This window comes from Hypomesus transpacificus, chromosome 21, assembly GCF_021917145.1.
Source record: "Hypomesus transpacificus isolate Combined female chromosome 21, fHypTra1, whole genome shotgun sequence".
In the NCBI taxonomy this organism is placed as follows: Eukaryota; Metazoa; Chordata; class Actinopteri; order Osmeriformes; family Osmeridae; genus Hypomesus; species Hypomesus transpacificus.
The window spans coordinates 308,691-330,402 of NC_061080.1; the positions used below are offsets into that span (position 1 = coordinate 308,691).

At 46.1% G+C, this 21,712-nt stretch overlaps 1 protein-coding gene across 1 annotated transcript in view; it reads left to right on the forward strand.

Annotated features, from left to right (window-relative positions):
- The first annotated feature begins 984 nt into the window (after positions 1 to 984).
- Positions 985 to 21,712, forward strand: part of rbm20 (RNA binding motif protein 20) — a 30,875-nt gene continuing 10,147 nt past the window's right edge. The window contains exons 1-6 of the mRNA XM_047044231.1: positions 985 to 1,000; positions 1,366 to 1,417; positions 13,407 to 14,496; positions 15,001 to 15,062; positions 15,468 to 15,577; positions 16,334 to 16,434. Of these exons, the coding sequence (XP_046900187.1) occupies positions 985 to 1,000; positions 1,366 to 1,417; positions 13,407 to 14,496; positions 15,001 to 15,062; positions 15,468 to 15,577; positions 16,334 to 16,434 (1,431 nt within the window). The remainder of the gene's footprint in view (positions 1,001 to 1,365; positions 1,418 to 13,406; positions 14,497 to 15,000; positions 15,063 to 15,467; positions 15,578 to 16,333; positions 16,435 to 21,712) is intronic.

Here is a 21,712-nt window from a genome sequence, read left to right on the forward strand (position 1 = left end):
TGCATCCATCTCCAAGCTCCAGTCATCTTACAGGGTCTGAACAATCCAAGATTTCAGGGATGTTTCACACATGAAACACCCCTGCCAAAAGCCCCCCCCCCCCTCCCAGTGTAAGAGAGAATACCCACTGTACCTCACAGCGGGCTGGTGTCGAAATCCATCTAGATTCAGTTCCCTGTCAGGATGTGCTGTATGGTACATTCCTGTGGGTCAGCCCACCCTGAGCAAGACAACTGACAGAAATGAATCAAGAAGCGTGTCATTCTGCACATAGTCAACTGAATGGGCTCTGTCAGGAACCTTGCATGCCAGCTGTGAAGACATTCTCCCAGTGCACCATGGGATATTCATGGGAGCTGTGTCTCATGTACTCTGTGTTCGCGTTTTGTTCGTTCGGCAGGCGCGTTCATCCCGAGCGACGCGCCAATCAATCTGACATCCGATCCATCCTACCTGTCCTTTCCTTTCCTTTACACCTTCTTCCAGCTTTCCTATGTTCCTTTCCAACCCTGCCTCCCCCCCCCCCCCCATGCTCCTGTCCCACCTTCTCCTCTCCTCTTTCCCCCCCTGCTCAATCTGCCACTGGCAGGCTTCTTCACTTAGGGAATCCCATGCATCCTGACTCCTAGCTCTTTCATGGAACGCTTGCATCTGTACCCGTCAGAGAGAGAGAGAGGGGGGTTGGTAAGAGTGAGAGGGAAGATAGAGGGAGTAGAGAGGATGGGAGAGAGAGAGATGGCGGGAGAGAGAGAGCGAGAGATGGTGGGAGGAATAGAGAGAGAGAGAGAGAGAGAGAGAGAGAGAGAGAGAGAGAGAGAGAGAGAGAGAGAGAGATTGGAGGAAGCGTGGGGTTTGGAGGGAGCATAGTTTTCCATGTGTGGCCAGAAGAGGCCCAGAGCAGGTTGAGCATTGCAGGACCCTGATTGGTCGTCAGGCCGCGCGTGGGCGGGGCGAAGCCGGGTGTGATTGGCATTTACAGGTTTGATGGTGCTGACAGATGGTAAAATGCTACCCTCGCTTTGGACGGAGGTAGGGGGGGGGTGGGGGCGCTTCGGAAGGAGGGAGAGACGAGGAAAACGAGCGAAAGGAGGAAGAGATTGACGGGGGTAGAAAGGCTGAGTGGATAGAAGAGAGAGGGAAAGATAGTGATGGGAGGCAGCGGAGGAAGGAGGGAGAGAAGGCGAGTGGGGGAAAGGAGGGCAGTAGGCAGGGAGATGACCAAAAAAGCTCCTATGTTGCTGTCCACCGTGAGGGAAAAGACTGGGGTACTCATGGCTGTCCTCAGATCATTCACACAAGCCTGGAGAGAATCTGCTTCGGTTGGGAGTTGTAAGACCATGAAATCTCCGGAAGGGGAAATGTGAGAAACGAAATGTTTGGAGTGTGGAGATGAAACAAAATGTATTCCACACACAGGGTAAGGAACAGGGGATGAAGGGAGGGGGGGTGAGTGAGTGAGTGAGTGAGTGAGTGAGTGAGTGGTGGGGGGGCAGAGACTAATAATATCTTTCGCATGGCAGCAGGAAATGTGCCTTGTCAGATTCAGCTGTTGTAGCCGACACAATTCTCCACTATATTACCCAACCTCCAGCCTAGTGACGGACAAATGCGCTCTCAAATGCAAGCAGCGTGCGTCACTTGCTTCACTCGGCTCGATTAAATCAATAGCGCTACACCAGACTGTCGCACTCAGTCAGGACACTACTCTCTCCTCACTGTATGAGAAATCTCCAACTAATTTGACCCAGATTCTTCTTCTCATACCATGCTGTGTTCAGAATTCCGAGCCAACTGTTTTACCTCACCCCAACCTAGGAATATACCGTATATCTCAAATAACTTAAAAATAAGGGATGTACCAAAGAGCAACATCGATCTGCAACAACTGGAGATATTTTTGACACAAAATGGCGGCGCTGCAGTCGTCCCTTCTGCTAAAGTGTACCATGGGCCGAACGCCAGACATGCTGCTCACACCTATGACGTTATCAGATCTACATGCTGAGGGCACAGACGTCTTATGTTATCAGATCTACAGACCTGCATGCTGAGGGCACAGACGTCTTATGTTATCAGATCTACAGACCTGCATGCTGAGGGCACAGACGTCTTATGTTATCAGATCTACATGCTGAGGGCACAGACGTCTTATGTTATCAGATCTACATGCTGAGGGCACAGACGTCTTATGTTATCAGATCTACATGCTGAGGGCACAGACGTCTTATGTTATCAGATCTACAGACCTGCATGCTGAGGGCACAGACGTCTTATGTTATCAGATCTACATGCTGAGGGCACAGACGTCTTATGTTATCAGATCTACATGCTGAGGGCACAGACGTCTTATGTTATCAGATCTACATGCTGAGGGCACAGACGTCTTATGTTATCAGATCTACAGACCTGCATGCTGAGGGCAAAGACGTCTTATGTTATCAGATCTACATGCTGAGGGCACAGACGTCTTATGTTATCAGATCTACAGACCTGCATGCTGAGGGCACAGACGTCTTATGTTATCAGATCTACATGCTGAGGGCACAGACGTCTTATGTTATCAGATCTACAGACCTGCATGCTGAGGGCACAGACGTCTTATGTTATCAGATCTACAGACCTGCATGCTGAGGGCACAGACGTCTTATGTTATCAGATCTACAGACCTGCATGCTGAGGGCACAGACGTCTTATGTTATCAGATCTACATGCTGAGGGCACAGACGTCTTATGTTATCAGATCTACAGACCTGCATGCTGAGGGCACAGACGTCTTATGTTATCAGATCTACAGACCTGCATGCTGAGGGCACAGACGTCTTATGTTATCAGATCTACAGACCTGCATGCTGAGGGCACAGACGTCTTATGTTATCAGATCTACAGACCTGCATGCTGAGGGCACAGACGTCTTATGTTATCAGATCTACATGCTGAGGGCACAGACGTCTTATGTTATCAGATCTACAGACCTGCATGCTGAGGGCACAGACGTCTTATGTTATCAGATCTACAGACCTGCATGCTGAGGGCACAGACGTCTTATGTTATCAGATCTACATGCTGAGGGCACAGACGTCTTATGTTATCAGATCTACATGCTGAGGGCACAGACGTCTTATGTTATCAGATCTACAGACCTGCATGCTGAGGGCACATACGTCTTATGTTATCAGATCTACATGCTGAGGGCACAGACGTCTTATGTTATCAGATCTACAGACCTGCATGCTGAGGGCACAGACGTCTTATGTTATCAGATCTACATGCTGAGGGCACAGACGTCTTATGTTATCAGATCTACAGACCTGCATGCTGAGGGCACAGACGTCTTATGTTATCAGATCTACATGCTGAGGGCACAGACGTCTTATGTTATCTGATCTACAGACATGCATGCTGAGGGCACAGACGTCTTATGTTATCAGATCTACAGACCTACATACTGAGGGCACAGACGTCTCGTTTTCACCCGGGAGCGAGATGATGCAACATCAGATGGGGCATGCTGGGAGTTTAGCCTTTCACTGAGGCTGATGTAGGTGTCCTCTCTCACTCTCGTCACTCCCTCTCTCTCTCTCTCTCTCTCTCTCTCTCTCTCTCTCTCTCTTACACAGCCCGAGGTGTGTGTGTGAGCCTGCGTGCGTGCGTGTGCACAGCGTGTGTATGTGTGAGAGAGCGTGTTTGTGTACAAAGTGTGTGTGTGTGTACTTGGATCCAAGCGAGATGTCTTAAGCGTAGGTCATCTGGTCCTCTTGCCACCTTGTTTGACTCTGTCAGGGGGTCACAGGTAGCAGTTTTTCTTAGACCTTGTCAGCATGCACACGTCAAAGTTCATGGCGGGACACTTCATACTGTAGACTGGGTCAGGGGGCCGTGTGATGATTAAATGGTAGATTACATAGGAGGAGGAACTCCAGCTTGTTACAAACTGGAAACTTCGACATTCCTATGCGAGAAGAAGGTTGTGAAGTTTATTCTCCAAGCTTCGTTTCTCAAAGGAAGTTTACAAAGACCATTCAATTCTCACTCACATCCATGGCTTATTTACTGTGGCACAGTGACTTGGTAAATTACACACACACACACTAAACGGTCGTCAAATAATACCTTCCATCTCCACCATGATGAGGTAAGCAGGAGTCTCTCCATGGATGTCAATGGGCCTCCTGGGGTACAACCCCCTAATTGCCTCATTTCCTGTAGGGAACATATTTTTGGGAATGCTCTTAAGGTTCCACGGTTGTGAAGCAGCTGTTAGGAGCCACAAGGTTCCATTTGACCTACGTATTTCTCTCTGACCCCGATATATCCAATGTTACACCTTCCTGATGGCTGAAACAAGATCGCAAGCCTACCGTGTGTATGTGTGTGTATGTGAAAAAGTCAGAGAGAAAATGTGTCTATGTGTGAGTGTTCATGCATGTATGTGCATCTGGTTGTGTCGCGTGTGTGTGTGTGTGTGTGCGTGTGTTTCTTCGCACTGTAAGTGACTCCATCTGTATATCATCGGTTTATTTGACAGCAAAAGACACTGCAAAGGACAGACGAGTTAGTCCTTTATCGCCTCCCCAACATCAATAACATTTAGTTTGTCGTAATGTTACTTAATAAAAACCTACATTTAAACTCGGACATCAATCTGGACCTTTAAAAACGTCCAGATGGAATGCTCCTATCTCTATACCTGCCACAGGACGTGAATCACTGTCGGACAGCAGAGCAGCCGTAGCTCCAGACCCACGGGATCCAGGAGGGGCCCTGACCATGTGTCTATGCCCAGGATACCTCACCCTCTCCAGGGAGAACCATAAATCAGCACCCCCTCCAGCTGTGCCAAATGTGAAACCAGGCTAGCTGCTGACCTAGGACCCTCTGTGGCCATACTTCACCCCAAGACTTCCACCCCCCCCCCCTTACCCCTTTTCCCACCAGCCCCTCACCCCTAACCCCCTTCCCACCAGTCCTGCACCCTCGACACCATGTGATGGTGACTAAGCAAGGCAGCGGTATGTTGGATTTTTATATGGGTGTTTAATTGGGGACGAGGAATGTGATTGATTGGTTTCCCTGCGTCGGTGAGAGTCAAAGGGTAGGACGAACAGGAGGGGGTGGATACGGGGTGTCGTTCGCCTGTAAGTGTGTGTGTGTGTGTGTGTGTGTATGTGTGTGTGTGTGTGTGTGTGTGTGTGTGTGTGTGGGCAGAAACACAGGCTTGCACTCACAACAAAAGTACTTAATTGTTAAATGATCATGCATTCATTGCTACTTTAGAGACAAGGGCTGCCTAACGCAGTTTCATGTCGACTGCAGAATGACATTTTACAGGGAGAGACTTCAGGCGTTTATGATTAAGTATCTGGTGCCCTCATATGGCGTATTCATGAATCCAATTTATTTCCCCTGGGGCTACTTAGGAGAACACACAGCGCCATCTAGTGTCACACAACAAGACAGCATCCTTCCAAATACGTGTCATGTTGCACTCTTGCTGAAAGAGTTTTGAGATTAAGTTTTTTCCAGTGCGGTGCACAGAAGAAAGATAATACATGTTAAATCAAACTAGGCCAACTGTCAATTAATAATTTGAATCCCACATAATTTGAGATTGAAATACACTCATTTATTTTACTGGAGTATTTGTTAGTCTAGGCCTACTAAAAATAAAACGAATGTTTAACCCGTACCCTATACTAATACCATTTACATTTTTGCTGATGTTAAGTAGCCGTTTGTAAACCTACGTGTTGTCCTAAGGTCAGCTTACATTGAATTTATTTGAGGCCAATTTGGACGGACGTTAATTTTAACGGCACCCGGTCGCTTTTTCCGTGTCTAAAAGGAGTCGCAGTCGTTCTGCCCTCCGTGTCGGTCCTTCGTGTACTGGATGCCAGCAGATGCATTGACTGTAAATCTGTCGTATTGGCACCTCGCATGGAATCGGATGCCTGAGTACTGAGGTAAAGAACCACTTGTTTACTGCAGTTGGGAACCTGGGCAAAGTAGTGAAGAAACGTCATCGGCGCCACCGAACGTAGCTCCACAAACTGAATTTGTGCGATTTATAACGTAAGGTATGAACACAAAAGTCTTGGAAATTGTAGCTAGGCCTATTCATAACCATTTACAAATGTAAATTCATCATTGCACATATGATAATAAAGGTTTAACCAAAGGACTACGCTCAGAATTTAGCATTAAAAGCATGACATGAAACAATTACAACTAGCCTTCATGAAAGTAAGAGTAAAAGGTTTCTTCGAGTAGGCCTAAACATTTAGGTTGGGCTATGTAAATACCGGTAACTAACGCTACATATCTCAGAAATGTGCAACATCCTATTTCAAGTTTAACATATGGGATGATACAGACACACAAACATAAATGATGTAGCCTATTAGATAATTTCTGTAAGATAGGCCTATGACTTGTTTCCACTATGTAGCTTATACAGCTAAAACAACTGTCTTCTGACACCATGCAATTCCACCCTTGAGTTTTTAAAAGCATTGATGTCAGAAAGACACAGATAAGGAAGTTTATTAGACTCTTTATCAGGGGCGATGCCAGGACATTATTTCTGTGGGGGGGGGGGGGGGGGGGGGGGGGGGGCAGTTCTGGCCAGTCTCTTATTTGGGGTGGCACTTGATTGTCAAAAACTACTATTTTAAAACTCACACACTGGATCACTCAGAGCAGCAGTTTTCTAACGGTATCCAGTGGTTAGCTGCTAGTTTCCATTGAAGCACTGTCAGAATGCAGGTATGTTGGTTTGCGTCTTGTGCTGTTGATGTGGGCGTGGCTCAACATGTTGCGAATATGGGGCTTGTAGTGTAAGTGACAAATGACAATATAAGACGACGGGGGGGGGGGGGGGGCCACGGCCACCAGCCCCCCCCTGGCCCCCCCTGGCCACAAACTGATGTTTTTGATAAGGTGCAAATGATCTCCCAGAGGGTGGAAGAACTTTCTGCCCTAACAGACCTCGACCCCACAGGTGTTGAAACGAAATTGACGACGGGGGGGGGGCCATGGCCACCAGCCCCCCCCTGGCCCCCCCTGGCCACAAACTGATGTTTTTGATAAGGTGCAAATGATTTCCCAGAGGGTGGAAGAACTTTCTGCCCTAACAGACCTCGACACCACAGGTGTTGAAACGAAATTGACACAAGCGCAGGGTCGTCAAGTTTTATCAATAGCCTTGTGCGACCATTAACGATAACAACGTTAGAAGTACAACTTGGCTGGCGTTGCCTTCTCAGCGTGAGAAAAATGCTAGTTGTGGCGTGAGAGTGTGTGAACGGCCTGAAATGCGTGTGTCTCACGGTCAATGAGTGAGTCTTGAGAACCCTGAAGGCTTCAAGAGTTAATTATTATCGTGTAGGGCGGGGAGGCTTGTCATCGAGATTGATTTGCAGATGCCTCCTAGCAGAGTGCGAATTATAGAATGACAATGGGGGGGTCAACTTCTTCTCCAGGGTGTAAAGTAATAATTACGATTACATGTAAAAACGATATATAAATGTATTGACCCCATCCTGTTGTTTTTACCTCTTTTGGGGGGGTCCAAGACCCTCCCGATCCCCCCATAATTCAAACCCTGCCTCCTAGGCGCCTTCCTTTGGAGTTTTGCACATGGAATTGCCATTTGAAAAATTCATTTATATTTGAATAAAAATAATTGAAAAAATCTTGTCAATATGATATGCAACATGATATTAAACGTTCCTTAAAAATGTTGTTCAAAATAATACAAACTGAATTGCGGATTGTATTGTCATTTGCACATTGAAATGTAATTTGACAGCTTTACCATTTGAATTGCGGATTACATTACCACTTTGCACATTGAATTGCCATTTGAAAAATGCATTTCCATTTGAATAAAGAGTTAAAAAAACTTCCATAAAGTTGAACCTGTCGCTCTGTAGGCTACTGTCGCTAGGGTGCACATAGTGACCCACTCAGACCAGATCTGTGAAAGCTTTTCTTTGGGGTTGTTCATAACACCTCTGTAAAATGGTCATAATACCACCAAGCCCCACACATGCTAGGCCTAACCACTTGTGACATTTCATCACTCGAATCTCCCCGACTCCCATCTCGTGGTAAATACCTCAGGTGGGGGCAGGAGGGTGGGGGTGGGTGCAGGCAGGGGCACCCTCGCATTGGAGGGGTAATGTAGGAGGTAATGTTAGCATTAGCGCCCATGCTAGCAGGAAGAGGGTGGTAGCTAGCCATCCCTCCACATACAAACATCCCTAGCTATTGGCCAGAGGTCAGATAGCATGCTACAGCACGATGTGTAGCAGTAGGTGAGGCATGTTAAAGCTCTGTCGCACAGGAGACAGTCAAGTGCCAGAGTATTCAGGTCAGTGGTGTAACTTTTCTGGAGACTTAGGTGTTTGCATGATACTGGACATAGTCGTGTACTATTAGAGTAAAGGAGTGTATGTGTGTGTGTCTTCGGTGTGTGTGTGTGCGTGTGAGTGTAGGGGCAGTCAAAGCGGTGGTTGTGTTGTGTAGCGTTGAAGAGCCACTTAAATACTTGATTTATAGCCCTTGTGTACTTGGTCCTGCATTTGGGCACTTGTTTGGAGGTTTGGCCCCTTGGGTTTTGTTGTCTAGCGACAGGTTTCTGAAGAGTGTTTCCATCGACTACGTTCCTCAACACCTTGCTCTAATTTGTTGTTTCCTACTCTGAAGCCTTTCGAACCAGTTAGACCCTGTGTTTTATCTGAGGAGTGTTTCTTTGATCTCTTTTGAAAGTGAGGCGCCGTTGGGGCGTGTGTGTCTGCTGTTTATTTCGGAACAGTAGTATAGAAAGGGTCAGGGGTTGGTGATATAGTTAAAACACGGGTTAAATCACTTTGATTTCATATAAACATAGTTGGACTAGCTAGAGATGACATTAGGTTTAACATGTAATTAATCCAGTATTTTCTCTTTAGGGGACAAAGTGTTTTCAAATTAGTTAAAAGTTGGCATTTATGTTGGATATTTTTCTTGTTTTAATATTATTTTGATTCTCTTTGTTGCATATGGCAACTGGCATAAATATATTTGAAAGTAAAGGCACAATTTGCCATACATTTAATTAGGTATAAATAGTCAAATAAATGTATTTAGTGTGTTATGAATAAAATAATTCTAAACGTTATTAAATGGCATATTTGACTAATATTATTAGTCAAAGTAATTCGTTGTGGACACACGTAGCTGGACTTATGTGATGAAAATGTACAGGTGAAATTATGAAATGTACAAGTTATGATTGACTTCATACGTATCTTCCCCATCCATTTTGTCAGTAGGCCTATAATCACTTCGCACTGTCTCTCGAATGGGAGCTGACTTTCATTAATAATTGATAGTGGTTAGAATGTTCCGGATCTTTGGATTTAGATTCAGTAATTTTCTAATCATCTTTAGTGAAATTTCTCAGGATTCTTAAGGATATGTTTTGACTTCATAGAAATATTTACGGACGCATTTGTTTTTCAAGGGTCGTTCAGAAATGTCGCTGTGCAGAAAACCATGCATTACCTTTAGACATAACCTTGATATATTGAGAGAATGATAAATTGAGTGAATCATCCATTTTGCACAACCAACATGTCGCACAGCAACAAATCACAAAGTCACAACAACGCATAGAGACACATAACACGGCATAACCGCCCTAACGTCATTCGTCAACGAGTCAACGCTTATTCAGTTTGGAAACACTCATAAGACACAGAGGGTTATAATGGTTTCCTGTAATCATTTGTCAGGCAGGAAGAACGGCCGTGTTGAGGCAAGTTGCTGAGATCCGTGATCCAGACAAATTGATTTTTCACGCTCCGAGAGGGCCTGTGAACCAGTGCCCAGCTGCAAACGGTGTCTGGTGGTGCTGCGTCGAAGAGCCGGGAGGAAAAGGCATAGTTGAAATGAAATGGATAGTTGAGAATGAGATAGTTATAAAGGAATATATTTTACATCAGGAATATAATAATCATTTTTATATTTTGGGTGGATCTAGGATAAGCAAAATTACATTTGAAACGTATGTTCACTGATAGTGATTTTGTTTTGTTTTGTTTTGCGCGAACGTTAGGCCTTTGCTTTGTAGCACTAAGAGATTTGTTTTAAAATGAAAAGTGCGTTAGAAATAAAATGTATTATTATTATTATAGTCACATTAACGTAATTGTTTTGTAGTAGCAATATTTTAACTCCAAGTTCTTTGAATATTGATGCAAGCATACAGTGTTTTTAATCTTCACAGCTTAATTTTTCATAAAGTAAAATGTTTTTTTTACTTTATGAAAACCATTTTTACCATTTTGTATTTGAAATGAAGCTAATTTTTCAACACGCTAATTTTAACTGGAAAACTATAATCAAACTGTTAAAAAGTGGTTTGACATATTTTGCACCTATTTTGTGACATCTTGTCACATACATTTAGATTTATTTATTTAATTTAGCATATAGAATTTCCCAAGAAATATGTTATTATATTGTCTGTAATCACTGACCACCTCTAGTAAAGTTTCAAGGAAGATCTCAGTGCCGGACGATACTGTGTACACTTGAAAAGCATAACCATGGCATCACAAAGTGTCTCTGCTTTTTAGAGTGTAGAATACATTTACATTTAGTATACGCTCTTATCCAGAGCGACTTACAGTAAGTACAGGGACATTCCCCGAGGCAAGTAGGGTGAAGTGCCTTGCCCAAGGACACAACGTAATTTGGCACCTTCAGATTACTAGCCCGATTCCCTAACCGCTCAGCAACCTGACTTCCTGAATAGACAGGGTCTGGCATGTGGGCCTACACCACGGTACAATAAACCCAACAGACAACAGATTCATGGTAGACTACGCTGGGTGGGTTTAAGATGGCGCTTTGCTCTATATGTCGCAGGAAATGATTTGGGACATTAGTCTCTATGTGTCCCTCAGTCAGTAGTCAGTATGTTGTGCCTTGTCACCCATTTACACCAGGTTTACAGTGCTGTATGTTAATCTCAGGACTCGGCTAAGCAATACATCGAACTACCACATTTCGACAGATCCGGAGTCCTATTGTCCCATAGGCAGGTTTACAATTTTTTGTGTGTTAATGATGGATAACACGCCTGCATTCCTGCAACAACAATTATTAAGTAGATCCAATATACCTTGCTGGGACCCTTTACTGCTGACCATAATGTCGAAGTGTTGACATACGCCACATGCGTACGAAACCTGACATACGCCACATGCGTACGAAACCTGACATACGCCACATGCGTACGAAACCCCTTCAGTGTCCTGACAGGAAACTCTGTTTGGCCTCCACCTCCGTTCAATTAATTAGTAACATGGGACTTGACACCTGGATCCTCTCAAATGTGTCTGGATCACACAGTGTGCTGGGACCGGGGCGCCGTTAGCTGGGTGAGAGCGCGGCCGGCGCCAGCTGCCTCTGAGGCCACGCCGGTCTATTAAGGGTTGTGTGTCGGGGCTGGAGGAGTGCGAGAGGGTGCGGGAGAGAAGTTCCTGGTATTTTTAGATATGACTCCCAGGCTGGGGGCAGCGCTCCGCTAGCCTATCTCTCCATCTGTGTGCTTGTTGGGATGACGGTGTGTACAAGCGAGGGGGGAGGAGAGGGAGGGGGCAGAGGGGGGGGGGGGGGAGACCGACTTTCAACAGTCCAATGCAAGTCTAAAACTATGCTCCCATGCTGTAACCGTGGTTTGCATGTGTAAACAGACGGATTTGAACACTCTGGTGCACAGGCAGAAGGCTGTGTTGTGTTTGATGTTGTGTAGTAACAGTAGTATTAGTAGTAGCAGTAGTATTAGCAGTAGTATTATTAGTAGTTGTGGGTACTTTATTTATCTCCAAGAGGAAATTGTGACTTTTGTGAAGTTAGCTGCTGAAGTGGATAGTCCTTACAGTATAATTAAACACCAAAACCTAAAACTCTATGGTTTATGACGACACACCAATGACTATCCTCACAGACGACTAATATGCGTACGAGTCAGTGTCCTTATTCCGCCTCGCTATTCTACTGTGTCCGTTTATCCCTTAAGTGAGTGGCAGGTCATAAACACAGCCACCTGATCTGAGGCCTCTTGTCTAGTCTCGTTGGTGGGGCAGAGACAGGGGCATCATCGGGATATTATTGGAGCCGTAATCTTGTTAAACAGAAGGACAGAGGGGACGGTGGCGGTCGGGTCGGTGTGTTTTTACAGCTTGTCGACCGTAAAGGAGAACTTTTAAAGATGCGCTCAGGGTCGACATGCAGCTGAGTTGCCAGGGACAGGCAGTTAAGAGGGCAGCTGCTGTAGGGTCCTAAAGCGCTCACCCCAACCCCTGTGAGTTACTTCTAATGCTGTCTTTCATTGCCTGACTGCCGTTTGATGGTGGTATGATAATGTCTTAACGTGTCATGACTTAGTCGATTGATTATCTAAAGTCGAACAGGTCATGATTCCGTGGGATGTATGAAGCTGGAGTGCCGGGTCGTTGTAACCCATCTGCCGTCGAGAAACAGCAACGAGGTGATGGCTTTATGAAGTGGCAATGTAAGACCATATCATAGCTGCACGAGCCAGTAGCATCAGTGACTCGGACGTGCTAATCCCTCCCCAAGATTCAGTTGCACACATTTCCAGCTGAAAACCCTTCCCCCTGAACCTCCAGTGTTCACGGGGGAACCGCATCCGATGTGCACAGACAGACCTGTGGTGGTTCAAGCGTGTGTCTGAATATGCCCCCCGTTGCCTGAACTCCCTTTCTCCTACATTCCAAAAACAAGATGGCCGTCTGCGTTTGTCTGGAACAGCTTTCTCTTGGGACCGCGCCACGTCTAATCCAAATTGTCTGTCGGCTTTCACTAGCGTTGGGGAGGGGTTGCAGCAGGTTCGTCGGCGTGGTTACATGGATGAAGTGATTAATAGGGGGGACACTATGTTTAGACAGCATGTGAGGACATTCGTCAAAATATGAAAGGAAGAGCCAGTCATATGAGGTTGCATGCCAGTTTAGCAAGGGATTCTGGGGGTATGAGTCAAAGCTGAAGGGTGTTGCAGAAGCTAGTGTCAGTCCTTGTTCATGTATTGCAATGGCAGTCAGTAGGTTCCTCCTAGGGCTATGGAGACATAAAACATGATCCTGCGATTATGCTTGAGAATCAACCGCAGGAATGACTCTATACACAATACTTCTTGTCTTGTTTTGTTTACAATCCCACTCCAGTGGAACCTTCTGTTACGGAGGATAACGGAGGATGGATGTGATTATGGGACGAGGAGCGAGGAAGAACGTGAACAGGAACGTTGTTTCAGAAAGCGGCATCCGAAACCGGCGTGGTCGCCCGTCCACTTGTGAATAACATCTGTTTTCTTCTTCTGTTGTCGTCTGCAGCCCCGGTGCATCGGAGCACCTTGACAAGAAGGCTCTCTCGGTGGGCGGCGTCCAGCTGAGCGGGGGGGTGTCCGTTCAGCAGAACCAGCAGCTCCTCCTGACCCCCGCCAGCCTCCAGCTAGCCCAACTCCAGGCCCAGCTCACTCTCCACCGCCTCAAATTGGCCCAGAGCGCAGTGGGGGCCAACAACGCCGCCGCCGCCGCCAGCGTCCTCAACCAGGTCCTCTCCAATGTGGCCATGTCGCAGCCCCTCTTCAACCAGCTGCGGACGTCTGCCATGGTTGGGAACCACCAGGGGGCGTTCCCATCCGGCGCTCTGGCGTTCCCCCCTCCTAACGCCGGCCTGGGGTCCCTGGTGGGAGGGGGTTTCGGTCAAAACCCGGGGAACGTGAGGATGAATCATTTTGGAGGGGGAGGGGTAGCTGGCGCCCAGCAACAGCAGGGAGCCAATCAGCACGGGGCGGCGGAGTACGGCAAGAAGGCGGGGTCGGCATACCCCTCGGATACGGACAGGCGCGTCCAGTACGGTTTCCTGGGAGGGACCTCGGTGGCGTCGAGCAAAGCCGGGGATGGGCAGTACGCGTCGGTCAGCTCACAGGCGAAGATAGGCGGCCATGTTGGGTTTCAGAGGGAGTTCTATGCGCCAGAGTCTCAGGGGAAACAGAATGTGTTTGGTGGGAACGAACACAATTTGACAGCTTACACCTCTGCCGGTCACGCAGAGCAGTGGAAAAACCCAGCCAATCTCAACCATACAGGCAAAGCAGAAATGGTTTCCAACTGTGGCACTGTGTGGTCAGCGACCGGGCAGCCATTTCGTGCCAGAGGGGAACTGTACAACCCTGAGGAGCCCACCTGCGACCCCAAGTTCAACTCTGGGGGAGGAGTCGGAGGGGGGGTGACCTCCTCCTTCGGGCCAGGGGGTACCCAGGGGTTTATGGGGTACCAGGCCCTACAAGGAGGAGAGGAAGCCATATCTGTGGGCTCCATGGTCCTACAGCCCCACCAGGTTAATGACTACCATGCAGTGACACCCTCTCACCTGCCACACCAGTGCACCATCTGTGACAAGAAGGTCTACAACCTCAAGGTTGGTGAGCTGGACAGGAAAGACAAATCAATAATGACTTCCTGTGTGGAACTACAGTCTTAAAAGGCTGATATGGTCAAATATACAGATCTGGAAGAAAAAAAACGTTTTTTAAACATATTACTTTTAGTCATAACATTTTCAGAAAATTCATATCATGGGATATGATACATGATATGTGATTCCCAAATGTCATTACAGTCAATTATATAAATGAGTTTGAGATGATCCTTTGTTGTTCGTCACTTCACACTATAGTTCACCAGGGCCTGTGAAGACCTTCTCCTTTTAAAAGGGTGTTAGAAAGAGGTGTGTTTTACAGTAGCAGACTAGCTACACAAAACCCCACCCTAGCTCCAGTTGCTCTCCCCTTTTAGTTATTTTCCCCTTTAACCACCCCCCACCCCCTCTCTGGGGTAGAGCCGGAGGGGGGCCGGAGGGGGGCAGTGGGGTTTTCAGTGTTTCCAAGCTGACGGAAGGTGTGTGTGGGCCCTATGTTGTCAGGACTGGGACCAGCACGTGAAGGGCAAGCTACACCTGCAGAATCGTTCGCTGTATTCCGAGAGGTGAGTTAAGATCTGGGGGGCAAAACTGTTCTTCCATGTGCTTGTCTGTGGTGCTTCAACAAAACCTGACACGGATGTCCTCCATGTGCTCCAAAGTTACCTTTTCTGAAGTGACTTTCAGTCACAAACAGGCTTTCCAACCTTTCCTGAAAACCATCATGGTTGACCTTGTTTTGAAAATAGCATTTCCCGTCACCTCCACTTTAACTTGATCCGATGGTGTTGTTGCTTTACAAGGGTATTTCATATGTAAAGTAAAGCCAATGAACTGTTGAGGTATTTGGATTTTACACCAATGTTACATGGACGGTCTTGATGTAACTTGAATATGAGACTGTCATAAGATCTAGACAGATTTGCAGGGGTGTAGTCAAAGCTAAAACCGGTCTCCCGTGGTGTCCACAGTCCCGTCGTCGCAGCCAGTGGAGTTCACTACTCTGTTCCGGGTTCTTCTGAAGGATGTCTAAACACCGGGGGGACTAACTCGATGGTATATCCTGGTGCTGCCAATCAAGGTAAGACCGTCACCTCAGATAGACTCCAGAAAGCTAGCCTGCTGGCTTTGTTGTTTGTTCTTTGAAAAGCAGAAATATGTGAAGCGGGGTAGTAGATGTGGTTAGGAGGGAGTTATTTTTAGAGCAGCCTATCAGAGTATCTCGGTTATAGGGTACACACTGGTCTGGTAAGATAATATGGTGTTTTGGATATCTCGATAAAGATTAAGATACAGAGGGAAAATGTAGCTATTCATATATTTGTTAAGTTTATTTTTCTATGTATATTCCATTATATTTCTTACATATTTATTTTTAGATTTGTTGAAATAGTGTTGACTTAATTGTATTTAAGGTCTGCTAAACTTTGATTTAATGTATTTTTAAATTATCAATTAAAAAACATTTGTAAAATAACATAACGCTGACACAATGCCAAAGTAAAAGAAAACAAAACTAACAACTTTCCTTCAGTTTCTAAACTTATTTTCAACGCTTCTCAGCAAAGCCGTAACCATGGAGTCAACATTGGGGGGGACAAATTACTTTTTTTAATGATAATTTCGGACAGCGTGCGTGGTTGCCTGTCGTAGCGATTCAATTTGTATTTAAATTTTTATATCAATATATTGGGGGGGACATTTTGACCAGATTTAAATATTGGGGGACACCCCCCCCCCCCCCCCCCCCCCCCCCCCCAATATATATTATGACTACGGCCCTGCTTCTCAGTCAAAACCTCACCCTAGTCTGAATTCCTCGTCGTGTGTGTTCCAGATGTGTCTTCTGCAGCGAACTCCTCCTTCCTCCCAGCTGCAGCTATGAAGACTTATCCTCTGCCGGGGCCAGGATTTAGCACACACGCCCCAGGAGCAAAGGTCAGAACAATGTTTGGACTGGGTCCTTCTATGAAGATTAGGGACCCCTCTGTCTGGAAGTATCCATCATCATGATAATGAGAGATTGCGGGGGGGTATGGTGGTTATTGAAATTATCCTGGTGCTTGATAGAGCTGCACGGTGGCTTAAAGAACATGACGTGGTTCCTGAACGTGGATTGGTAACTGGTTGTGTGTGTGTGTTACCGGTTGTGTGTGAGAGAGATGGAGGATGGCACCTTTTGCCCAGTGCGCCTTTTGTGCCCAGTGAAACCAAAGACAGAAGGTAAACAGTTACAGGGCTACCAATTCTCTCGCATTGGCCGTGAGACACATGCATTTCAACCATTTCACACGTTCTCACACCACACCTTGTATAGCTCACCCTGAAAAGGCAACGCCAACCAAGTAGCCCTGCTAACGTTGTAAACAGTAACGGACAAGGTTTTTTTGTTTTGAACAGAAACAACAAACAACACCAACCACACGTTCAATTATGTGGATATCGGTACCTAAAACACAGTAGCCTACTTACGGACTGTTTACAATAACCGACTAGACAGCTAAACACCCGATCCGTCATGCTGTCCTACTGGTTTCCAGGTTTAAAGTGTTTTTAGCCGAAGAGCAGCTGACGTTGTGTTGCTAAGCTAGTGCGAGTGTGTCAGCGAACGAGAATGGAGAGGAGATACCTCATGCTGACAGCTGTTGAGCTACAACACCGGCCTTTGTCTGCGCTTGACAGCTTTTTCCCATCAGAACCGGCACAGTGCGTGATTAAAACTTGTGTTCGGGGATGTTTTCAACCACGCGATATTCTTTGTCTGGTGATAACAGTAAAGGAGAGCAGCGCGTGGACATGGATGGTGACCACTAATCTGTGTGGGGATGAACATGAAATTCTGCAGCTGTTTAAATTGACTATTATTTTTTATTGTATTTATTTTTTCTCGGAAGGGCACTTTGACTTGAGGAGGGCAAACAGGCAGTTGCCCGGGAAACCTTAGCCACAACCTGTGCACGTCCCTGTATGATGCTCCACTGTAACTAGGGAATAGGGACGGAGGGTCTATTAAGGACGTTCTCTTAATTCAACAAAATAAATATAGGCCTACTTCAACCTGAAAGCACATGTTGCCATGTTGCACAAATAGAGTTGAATCCTTTTAGATATTTAAGTAATTGATCTTTTCATCTTTACTCAGCACTTCAACCTGAAAACATATGTTGCCATGTTGCACAAACAGGAGTAGAATCCTTGTAGATATTTTAGAAGTGGATCTTTTCATCTTTTCTTAACACTTCAACCTGAAAACACATGTTGCCATGTTGCTCAAAATGGAGTTTAATCCTTTTAGATATCTTAGAAATTGATATTTTCATCTTTTCTCAAACTTACGCTCTTCTACACAAGGAGAAGTACCTCCTAGAAGTACCTTTCTAATCTGAGTTATTCTCTGATACCCAAAGTCATCCGTGTCACCAACCCGATATAAACAGCTTTGTATTTTATTATAAATGTATATTTCCTACTATTTGGTAGTTCTATAAACCTTTATTGTAATATTTTAACCATACCTAAGCACCACCTTGCTTGCGCTGCACATTGACGACATCTAAACTCTCGCGGAGCTCGTGAGCAGAACAGTAACGTGCAGGCCTGTCTCTTGAAGGGCCAGCGTAACATTGGATCGCTATCATTTAAGCCTTTGAAAGGTGGTCTAACAATTTCAATCTGACCCCACTTTCCACCTGGTTACAGTTATTATACAAATGAAATTGACTGTTTATTGTTTATATTGAGTAATGGGGAAGGGGAGGGGTCCAGCTCGGCGTTGGAGCAGGTTCAAATCCCTCCTATTCATCGCTTTGGATAGAAGCGTCTGCTTAATGGATACATTCTAACGCAAGCAATTGCATATGTACTCCTACATTTGTCTTTGTAGGAACATTGGGGTTTATCTTTGACTCATGTTTAGTCACAACTCTCTCATAGAAAAATGTCAAAGTGTAGCTTTTAAAAGTGTCTCTATAGTTAAGCTATAGATAACTATTGAGAGACTGGCCCTACAGTGTAGCCATATGACAGAGGACCATGTGACAAGGTTTAGGTGTAAACGTGCTTCAGGGGATGTTTGTGCGGTGACCAAGAGGCCCTCTCTATCACCGTGGAAATGACAGGACAAGACAAATAGCTTCTCCCTCTCTGCATTCACATCGCCGTGACAGGGTTTTATGATGTCACAGAGGTGAGCGTGTGTGCCCACGCCCTTTGACCTCTGGGGATTGGAGCATGGTGTTTGTGTTTGTTGAGTCCTTCTCCCGACACAGTTTACAAACGTGCTGTACTATAATTTCAGTATATTTTCTACACACAAACACACACGCTTACACTTCCTCCCTCCTTGTTTCTCTCCTTATCTCTGCTTATCATCTTGAATGATGCATCAACAGCCCACTCACCATGTGGTCTCCACGGTCGTATCAGGTACCCCTCCCTCCGTGCCCTCCTCGCCGTTGCTCCCACCGACTAAATTGTTTTCGGTCCCGCGTCCTTGGCGTTTGACACGGGGTTGAAAAACAGCAGCTGTTGACAGGCATCTGGGCCAGAGGCCGGCCGGAGCCGTGTAAAGCACACGGAGGAGGGGAAGGAGGGGGAGGAGGTGGAGGGAAGGAGGGGGAGGTGAAGGGGAGTTGGGGGAGGGGGAGGTGAAGGGGAGGTGGGGGAGGTGGAGGGGAGGAGGAGGTGGAGGAGGGGAGGGAAGGAGGTGGAGGGGGGGAGGTGAAGGGGAGGAGGGGGAGGAGGAGGAGGAGGGGGAGGTGAGGGGGAGGAGGGGAAGAGGAGGAGGTGGAGGGGAGGAGGGGGAGGAGGAGGGGGGGAGGTGGAGGGGGGGAGGAGGGGGGAGGTGGAGGAGGGGGGAAGGAGGTGAAGGGGAAGAGGGGGAGGAGGAGGTGGAGGGGAGGAGCAGACTTGTAGAGAGAGCTTTACAAAGTGCATAGGTCACTGATAATAACCGGGTTTCCCGGATTCGTTAAGAAGCTCTTAACGCTAAGAGTGTCTTAAGAACATTCTAAGGTCTTATCGCTCTTAGAACGTTCTTAAGAAGATCTTAGCGTTAAGAGCTTCTTAACGAATCTGGGAAACCCGGCCAATAACAACAAGCCCCAAAGCATCGCAGGGTAGCCAAAACAAGAAGCACACCAAAAAATAAGTGCCAAAGGAAAGAACCATAAGAGCATGTAGTTAAGCAAGTTACAATTTAACAACATGAATCGCTAAGTGCAAGTGTACCTGTAGAAAAGCAAGCAACAGTAAAAAAAAAATAAAAAAAATAAGATGAACTAAAATAGAATATTTTGCAGCCAATACAACAGTTTAAATCAGTTACCACTAACCAACAAGAGCAACAAGTCTCTAAGCAAGAGTCATTGTGATCCTTGAGGAAACTAGCATTGGGTTCAGAAAACCATTCCTAAGTACCGTTGTACTCCCGGAACAAGTGCGTCTTGACCCTTCTCTTGAATGTGGAGAGACAGTATATGTCTCTGATGGAGGTGGGGAGTTGATTCCACCACTGGGGGGCCAGGCAGGAGAAGAGCTTGTGTTGGGACCGGGCGGTCTTGAGCGGTGGGACCACCAGGCGGTTGTCTGACACACACACACACACACAGAAACACGCATCCACACAAACATGCATCCATACAGACACACACACACAGAAACACGCATCCACAAAAACATGCATCCATACAGACACACACACACACACATAGAGTGCAGACAGGAAAGGCAGCATAATGAGTGCACACTTGAATTCACACGTTCATTTTTTATCAATCACAGTCACCAACAATACACACACACACATAAACACACACACACAATCCAATCCTGTCAAGCTCACCAATGGGGATCACTAAATCCCTGTTCATCAGAAACAGCAGCTGGACCTGTCTGGGCCTGGATTTCCCAGCATGCCATGCAGGAGGCCTCGCAATCGGAGCAGTGACCAGCTTTGGGGAGGGAAACAATGGAGATAACTAGAACGGAAAGGTGGGGGGGGGGGGGGGTGGGATGGGGGGGGGGGGATCAGAGAGAGAGGCACAAAGAGAGTGTGTGTGTGTTTGTGTGAGAGATCATTTACGGCGCATTCAAACAATCCCCTCAGCAGGGTCGGACTGGGACTGAAAAACAGCCCGGGACTTTGAAACACAGACCGGACCACTTTCTCCCTCACTTTCTTTTTCCATACTTGTCTCTGTTTCTGCATCTGCTATTTGATGTTGCAAAAGAACAATAATAAGTTAACTATATTCAATAATGACAATCAAGTCAACAAACTAATTTCCATATAATAACCCTGTTAACAGACTGACTCTTGTGTACAGTTTTAGTGATGCACCTGTCATAGTCTCTCCACTGGACCCTGTCACCACAGCAGCCTCCATTTCTTTCCGTCACCTGTGCCTGCTTTAATACACAGAACAAAAAATCAAGACAATTGCATTTAAGCCACATAGCACATTTATTATTTAAAGCCCAAAAACATGTTGTGCATATTTAGATGAGTGCCTTTTTCTCTTGGCCATTTATTTTACTTCATTTAAAACGTATAGCCTTTATATTGGCCAACAATAATACCAAATGTATACTGTTTTTAGAAAAAATAAAACAATATGGTTTGGAATGATATTAGAATTTTCTAAATGTCGAAAATACAGCAGCTTACAGCTACTTGCACCTGGCGCCTCTGGTAGGCTACAGCCGCATCTTCGGGCTGCAAACTCTCTCCGTCTTTTGACGGCATAAACATGTATTTTATACTTCTACATTGTGCGGCATTTGCTTGCAGTGCCCGTCGTTTTTCTCAATTTCTTTTACTTTCCATTTCTTTGCTAAAGAAACAACGATGTTAGCTAAAATAGCTCCAACTAATTGGCTGTACTCGGAAAACGATAGATTTTTGACCAACCGTGATCTGTAAAATGGACGGACAAGTGCACCGTTCAAGTTTACACGGGGGAAATGCCCACCCTCACCCTTTGGATTTTGGATCGCTCCAGTTAAACAGTTGAATGGTATTAAAGCCGTTCTCGAAGTGAGCGTTAACGATTAGGATTTTTTCTTGATAGTGCCGTGGCCGTAGCGGCCGTTTGTTTGACCGGCCGTTCGCGAAATCTCCCGATTCTCCCGATGTCCAGTTCGACCCTGCCCCTCAGTGAAGTTTGGCTAGCAACAGCAGCTACCTTGCGCATATGCAAATTTATTTTTAATTACC